We start from the raw sequence: 8,179 nt of genomic DNA on the forward strand, positions 1-8,179 counted from the left end.
CACTACCGATCACCCCACAAGGCCTCCATGAGTTTGCCAGCAGTGGATTGTCACCTTGATTGATAATATAATTCACTATGTAACATGACTTTTGGCGGATTGCTGAGACAGGAAGAAATATTTATTCTTTTTGAAAAAATACCTGCTGTAATTTTTCACCTCAAGACGATTGATTGTGTTGCGATCGAAACGTTTTTTTTTATATCTACGTGACTTTACCGAAAGACCCAGAGTATGAATTCTTGCAATACAATACCTGCATAGCAAATAATTCCCACCCTCCACATGGTAAAAAAAAATGAAACTTTATTGTAAATATGCATGTCAAATACATTTTTACAAACCATTTCATCAAGTGAGCCACATTTAACCAATGTTTATTTTTTACACCTTCAATATTACTTTAAATAATTGGCTCATGAAAAAGAATATTCTTTGAACATAAAAAATATTTGATTCAATGCTATACAATGGGTGGCACCCGTTTAAAAGAACCAGTTTCGGACCAACACAAACCACCACTGAATTCTCTAACATTAGAACATGTAGAAATCAATACCACAGTCAACACTTACATATTCTGTACCAAAGCCCTATTGATTTGTTACTGTACATTCAAATGCTAACAGAACTTTATTTAACTTTTGTTATATTACAAAGATTACAGTAAACTTATCTCAAATGGTTTGGAGTGAAAGTAACGAAGACAACAGAGGTTCGGACACGTTGCAAGAGTGAGCCCGAACAGATACCCATACTTGGCTACGCACACAAAAAGTAGGGGACGATGGAAAACCAGGTGGTGGATCCATTCGGTGGTAAAATGTATTAAATAACTAGAGGCTAAAGTAAACCACGGAGGAAATGCGTAATGCCCCACCATCACTAAATGAGCCGCTAACAGAAGGGACAGTATCACGTCTCCCCACATTGCAGTCCATGGTTCGACTGTGAGATCTGTCTCATTCATGGCCGAATTGGTTTAGTCCGAGTCCGAGCTGCTGCTGGATGAGTCCGTGGACATGGCCTCCACCTCGTCCTCGTTCTCTTTGTTGTGTCCCGGGAGCTCCAGAGAAAAGTCCGTTCCAGGAGTTGGCATGAGCCCCACAGAGAGCTCTCCGCTCGTCTGCCAGGTGCTGGGGTACTGCGGTGCCAAGATGTCTGCAATGCAACAAACGCCACGCTTGTTAAAAAGATCACACGTGGAAATGCAAACTGGATTCCCCTTGAAAAATACTTATTGGTTTCAGTCACCTCCTTGATAAATATGTGCCCTATATGGCCACCCACCTAAAACTGTGTAAAGACAGAAGTGCCTTCAAATATTTGAATAAACCTGACATACTAAAACCCAGAGGACAAATCAATGGCACATTAGTTATTGCTCTACACTGAACTTAACAACCCGAGTTTAAATACAGATAACAGCTAACATCAGTGAAGTGATATCCGAACCAGTCCGTTCGCCAACCCTCGCTAACCTACGTGGTGAATCTTCTTGGTTCTTTCGGTAAAGTCACGAAAAAACCAAGAAGATGAATCCCTGCAGTCACGAAAGCTTTAAATCGAAAAATACTACGTGGTGAAGTTTGAGCTAACAACTCCCACGAATTACATGGGATGGGGGACTTTATCCAGCAGTGCATTGACCAATGGATTGTAAATCATCAGTAAATGTAATATCTTTACTGTTCTACTTATTGCCATCAGCACCGACCTGTTTAACCGTTGCATAGAAAGTAAAGTTACACAGCTGTCACTTACCCACGCCTCCGTTATAAAAAAAGGCTACCATCTCTGTGAGCTTTAAACGTAGCTCCTGCTCCACTCTTGGTCCGTGCCAATTTTCCAGGTGTTGCTTGCGTTGGGTTTTGTTGTTTACCTGGGAGACGACCGGCAGCCATGGCATCCCCGGGCAAGTGTCCGTTCATCGCGGCTGACGGGAGGTTGCTCAGCTGTCCCAAGAATCCGCTCCTCATCTCCAGGTCAGTGGGGTACGGTCTCCTCGGGTCACCTGAGGACACACACATACACACAGAAAGCATTTAATAGACTGTTGGGGCAAGTGCTACGAGTACGGACGTATGAGATCGCTGCCGAGATATGGCAAGACCCAAGTCGAAAGAGAAATTCGTCTAATGTGCACGACATTTCGATTTGTACCTCATTTTCTACATACTCCATTTAAAATGATACCTTATTTAAATGTAAAATTCCCTGGTCTTAAATAAAGGAATGGCATGCATTTGTGTTTTTGTATTATATATCTTTTTGATCCTATAAATAGTTGCTTTTTGACTGTTTTTGTTGGCCCAATTCTCACTTGAAAAGATACCTTTTAGCCTCATCTGCTTTTTTTATCAACGAAATGTTTATTTAATTACCTGTGGTGCCATGTAAAACACTGAAATGTTTGCACAAGCACACCTTGAGCATAAACTCATTTAAAATGTCAAAGATCACCGTGCAATTTTCACTTTGCAAAATTGTGCTTATGATGACAAAATATATGAATTGATAACACTTGTGTAAATATAGTTTAACTTAACAAAAAGTTAGCACATCCCTGCTCAAACGAGCAAAGAAGCTGCAATCATCTCCATGGGGGGGGGCTCTGGAGCTGTTGGTGTAACTCCACGTTCCCCTGGCGGGGTCCAGTACCGCTGGAGTATACGCCCTGTTGTTTTACTACAATTCAGTGCTAAATTTATGAACTCTGAAAGAATTACACGCCAAGTCAATGTGGTGGTGTTTTAATGCTTCACTACTAACAGAAAATTTTGATTTAAAGCTTTCATGACTGCAGGGATTTATATTTTTGGTTCTTTCGGTAAAGTCACGTAGAAGGGAAATAATAAAAATAATATAAATATAAAACAATATTTTTTTTATTATTTCCCTTCTACGTGACTTTACCAAAAGAACCGAGAATACTAACAGAAACTTTAGTTGCACACTGAAAACAACACTGTCTCAAATGAATGGAAAATGAATGCGAGGTGGTTACCAGGCATCCAGTTGAGAGGGGCAGCCACTGCATTGCTCGCGCTGATCCTGTGAGCATACTTGATGAGCTCCTCGGAATACACGGCTCCTGGTTCAAAATCACAAAGGCAATTCAAATGTCATTGCAAGCACTTATTCGACGTAAATATCGCCGTGAAAACTGTGACGCTAACCCAAAAATAAGCTTTAACAAAACTCATTCCATATACCGGTGTGGACGATGATACAAGTACAGCCCTTTGTCAATCCACTGCTGGATGTGCCAGGCCGTGTGAATTAATTTACCATATTTGACCACGTTGGTCAGTGCGGGTTGGGGAACAGACATGGGACAATACATTTACAGTATAACAAAACATTTTGCTGCATATTCTCTGCTGCTCACAATCTGGATAGTGGTAATATAGACAATAATATATCTCTCCAACTAAAAAATAAACAAGGTTCAAGTCAATCAAATTATGGGTATTGTGGATGAGTTCCCAGTGCTTTGTAAAAGCAATTTTAGCAGAAATACTGGCCCCGATTTCAACTTTCTGAGTCGCAACATAACTTGAGGAAACTAGTTGACTCATGATTCTGCTAGTGGCTGATGAGACTTTCAAGCGCAAAACGAGTCTCAAAAAAAATCTGCTGGCAAATATTGATCCAGAAGTCTTTAGCCTGTGGGGGCTGTAATGTTGTGTTTATTTTATTATCACACGCAGAGACAAATTTATCTGCTAGACAAAAACACGGTTACACCATAGGTGTACATGGAGGTCCAGAAGTATTGTGCCACTCTTTTAATTCTCTAAAACGTAATATTTTTTGAAGGGTTTACGACAAATTAATATGTAAAGGACACACGATTATGGGTCAATTAATTGGGAGTGACAAGACATCTGGACCACCCTGTACAATTCTGTATGTCAAAGGCTATATATACATTGCAGTTTTGTAGTTAATAAACAATCAATATATTTGTTATTCTGAACAAAGGTTGAATGCAACATCCTCACCCAGTTATAACAAACTTCACATGTATGCATGTCAATATGAAAATAAGACACGTTACCTTTTCTGGCTCTTTCAATGCTCTTGAGCTTCTCTTTAGCTTGATAAACTGCGGTGGCCTACAGAAGTATACCACCGTTAAATGGTAGTTTAAATACTGTGCATTTCAGAGTATGTTCACATTCTTCACAACTCGGGCAGTCTGGCTGACACATGAATCTGGGTTGTGGGTTTCATGCTGAAATTGATCAAGTAATTTTGTTGCATTTGCATCACCCTTTATCACTGATGGTTGCCTTTCCAAGTGATACATAGTTTCCATTCAAATAATAATGAGAGCCCGAAGGCATTTCCCTCTCGAGCAGCGGTAGGGAACTTCTACGTTGCCAACGGCCCACGGTCACGTGAGACCTATCATTTCTAAACGGCCCGCAAACTAGACGTACGCATTGCTGCAATTATCTGAGATACTAAAAATAAATATTTTTGACCAAGCGAAACCGTGTCTCTAATTTTCGCATGCCCGTTTACTTGTGTCACTCTGAAGGGCCACCTTTCACGCTTTGAATGTTGGGAGTGTGTGTTGCAAATGGAAGTTGGGAGTGTCGTAAGATAACATGGTTCCCCACGGTGGTTATTGGATAGATTACAGATAGGATCTGCAACGTTGGTTCCCCCCCAACTTCGTCACGAAAGAGTTCTACTGGACTCAATTATAATATATATGCAACGACCACAATGTTCATCCCCCAACTACGTCAGGAATGCGAAGTTGTTCAGTACTGGGATTATATAAAATCTACGCAACTACTGGCTACCGACTCACTTCTGAGCCTCAGAACTGTGCCAATGTTCACTTCAACTTTTCACCATCAGCATTCATATCACCTTGCTGAAGGATAAAGCCAAGACTAAAAAAACACCGTGATTTGTCCCAAATTGTGTACGTTACCTCGCAGCCATATTTAATCATTTTGTATGTATGTTGAACTTCTTTCGTACCGTACGTAGCCAACCGTGCTAATCGGAGGTGCGGGGGAAGGACAACACACTAAACACAAGAAGCAGTTCGAAAGAAATTAGTTTTTTCAATCTATTTTTAAAAGCGCATCGCTCCAGTGACTTCCTAATATATCGGAAGCAGAGGTCGCAAACGGGTTTTGATTCCTTACCCGTACCCGTACCCGGCCGCACCAGGGTCGCAAACGGGTACCCGTACCCGGCCGGGTACGGGTAGCCGGGTATCGGGTAGGGTACGGGTATCGGGTACCCGGTTGCGACCTCTGATCGGAAGGAGAAAAACGTTCCCCAAACTCCTGGCGTGCGTGCGTGCGTACGAGGATATGCTGAGCCTCCTTGAGCTGCCGCTGTAGCCGCTGGATGTCCTGATCCCTCCTCTCTGCCTCTCGCTCCAGCCGCAGTATCTCCAGGTGGACCTCCCCCTGCTCCGTCGCGCACTTCAACGCAGACTGCAGCTCCTCGTCCTTCCTGATCAGCAGCTCTAAGATCTGAAGGGAAAATAAGATATATTTAAAAACACGCTTTCATTAAATGTAACCGTACTCATAATGGCAAAACTCCACGACTCCAGGAAGTGGCCACGAAGCTTGGCATAACGTAAGGGGCCGTGGTGATTTACAGCCAACGTCAGTTGAGCGTGGACGATTAGACCCAAGCCGAAACATAACATATAAAAAATATGGTTTTTAATGATAGAATATAATATTGTCATCAGTAAGACATAAGTATACAAAGTTTGCAGTCGATACCACATTGGGAAGTGGGTTAAATTGAGTTATAAGATTTGAGGATACGACAACAAGAGTTAATAGAAAGCGTGTAAAAATATATATTTTTGATAGAATATAGTATTGTCATCAGTAAGACATAAGTTTTTCAAGTTTGCAGTCGATACCACATTGGGAAGTGGGTTAAAATTGAGATACAAGATTTGAGGATACGACAACAACAAAAGAGTGAGTTAATAGAAAGCGTGTAAAAATATTTAAAAAAATATGTTTTATGATAGAATATAGTATTATCATTAGTAAGACATAAGTATACCAAGTTTGCAGTCGATACCACATTGGGAAGTGGGTTAAAACTGAGTTACAAGATTTGAGGATACAACAAGAATAGAAAGCGTGTAAAAAAAACCGTTTAAAAATATATTATTTATTTTAAATGATAGAATATAGTATTGTCATCAGTATGACATAAGTATACCAAGTTTGCAGTTGATACCTCTTGGCGTACGGTTCACGCGTTTAAGGGACAATATGAAAGCAGGGGGACTTCCTTGCGTTATTTTTCTTCTTACGGAGCAGCAGAATTCCGTGTAAGTCCACAGTCTGGTTAGACTTAGTTGGAATTACTGTGCTTGATGAATCGGTTCGGTCCGAATATATTATTGTTATTCTTAGTTCTTTCGGTAAAGTCACACCTGATGATGATTGCTTGTGTTGCTCCACAACTGATGATTTCGCACCTGATGATAATTGCTTGTGTTGCAGTCGAAACGTGAGAATTTTATTGTTTTATATTTTTATTATTTTAGTATTGTCCTTCTACGTGACTTTACCGAAAGAACCAATAATATGAATCCCTGCAGTCACGAAAGTTTTAAATCAAAGTTTATATTATTGTTGTTAATTCATTGTAGTAGTAACGAGATTCATTTGGCATCTCGGGGCAGCGTGACCCCACCTGTATCTCTTCTCCATACTGGCTGGACTTCTGGTTCCTTGACAACGCGAGCGTTTCCACAAGCTCCCTGCAACACACACACAGGGCAAATTTAGATCACCAACTTGTTTCCTAACCAACAGAATCAATCAATTTTTGGGTTCGTCCGTCTCGGGGAGAGGTTGGGTTGACCACTTCATGCTGCCCAATGCGGGTTGGTAAAAGGGAGCACATATTGAGTACCTATCCAGATCTACTTGGATGGAAAGGACATCAACTGATGAGATGAAGGTGGATTATTAACACCGCAGGATCGTGGCGGCTTGCGGAGGCAATCATCCAGCAGTGGAATGATCAAGGCAAGATGATCTTTGGCGCGACATGGAATCGCGCATTTAAGTCTCCTGTAGAGTCGACCGCGGCTTCTCTCCCTGCACTATTTTAACCATACTTAAACGTTCCACAGCGATTAAAAGCGTAACTTTACATTACAATCGTTGATGGTAGAAAAAAAAATCATCCGAGTAAGCCAACACCGATCTCGCCTAGAAAATTGGCCGGAGCCCGACGCAAGGCCGCAGGCAGCGCCTACGAAGACCAGGCTACCCCTTATCGCTCCCCCTGTAGAAAAAAGCGATAAAACGCTCTCCCGCTGCGAACGAACTTCGCCATCGTGTTGCAGAACACGTACGAAGTTTCCTCTACATCGGTGGATGTTTTGTCGTACCTCGATAACACTTCGATGTCATCCAGAAGCGATAAGAGCCTTGCCCGGGTGCCCAGGCCGCTGGCGGACGCCATGTAGAGGGGCGGGGGTGTGGGGGGTGATGTGGGGAGGGGTGATGGGGGGAGGGGTGATGTGGGGGTGGTGGGGGGTGGTGGGGGGTGTGGTGGGAGGGGTGATGGTGGGGGGGTGATGTGGGAGGGGTGATGTGGGAGGGGTGTTGTGGAGGGGGGGTGTTGTGGGGAGGGGTGATGTGGGGGGGGGGTGATGTGTGGGGGGTGATGTGGAGAGGGGTGATGGTGGGGGGGTGTTGTGGGGGGGGGGGTGTTGTGTTGTGGGGGGGGGGGTGTTGTGGGGAGGGGTGATGTGGGGAGGGGTGATGTGGAGGGGTGATGTGGGGGGGGTGATGTGTGGGGGGGGGGGTGATGTGTGGGGGGGGGTTATGTGGGGGGGGGGGTGATGTGGAGAGGGGTGATGTGGGGGGGGTAATGGGGGGGGTGATGGGGGGGTGATGGGGGGGTGATGGGGGGGGGGTGATGGGGGGAGGGGTGATGTGGGAGGGGTGATGTGGGAGGGGTGATGGGGGGAGGGGTGATGGGGGGAGGGGTGAGGTGAGGTGAGGGGCGGGGTGGAGCAATCCAAATCAGAATATGTATTTATATTGGAGGAATCCGATGCGCTATAAAACTCTTCTTCACAGATGGTCCAGTAGGGGCGGGTCAGGTACGTTTCAATAGGGAGGGAAGGGAGTGGGGAGAGAGAGGATGG

At 43.7% G+C, this 8,179-nt stretch overlaps 1 protein-coding gene across 1 annotated transcript; it reads right to left on the bottom strand.

Annotated features, from left to right (window-relative positions):
• Positions 1–289: 289 nt before the first annotated feature.
• On the bottom strand, positions 290–7,515 carry MED4 (mediator complex subunit 4). Its single transcript, XM_078618225.1, has 7 exons — positions 7,415–7,515; positions 6,709–6,775; positions 5,340–5,510; positions 4,064–4,121; positions 3,008–3,094; positions 1,883–2,014; positions 290–1,161 (listed from the first exon to the last, which is right to left on the bottom strand). The coding sequence occupies exons 1-7, from the start codon at positions 7,486–7,488 to the stop codon at positions 983–985; spliced, it is 768 nt and encodes a 255-aa protein (XP_078474351.1). The 5' UTR covers positions 7,489–7,515; the 3' UTR covers positions 290–982.
• Between the last annotated feature and the right edge of the window lie 664 nt (positions 7,516–8,179).

Source organism: Lampetra planeri, chromosome 56, assembly GCF_965212315.1.
Source record: "Lampetra planeri chromosome 56, kcLamPlan1.2.h2, whole genome shotgun sequence".
Taxonomy (NCBI): Eukaryota; Metazoa; Chordata; class Hyperoartia; order Petromyzontiformes; family Petromyzontidae; genus Lampetra; species Lampetra planeri.

Excerpts from the sequence above, each read along its gene's own strand:
- MED4 (XM_078618225.1), bottom strand. The coding sequence starts at position 7,488 with ATGGCGTCCGCCAGCGGCCTGGGCACCCGGGCAAGGCTCTTATCGCTT. Across the intron at positions 4,122-5,339 it reads AGGAGGCTCAGCATATCCTC|GCCACCGCAGTTTATCAAGC; the intron begins GTACGCACGCAC and ends ATACTTCTGTAG. Across the intron at positions 1,162-1,882 it reads GGCTGCCGGTCGTCTCCCAG|ACATCTTGGCACCGCAGTAC; the intron begins GTAAACAACAAA and ends GTTGCATTGCAG.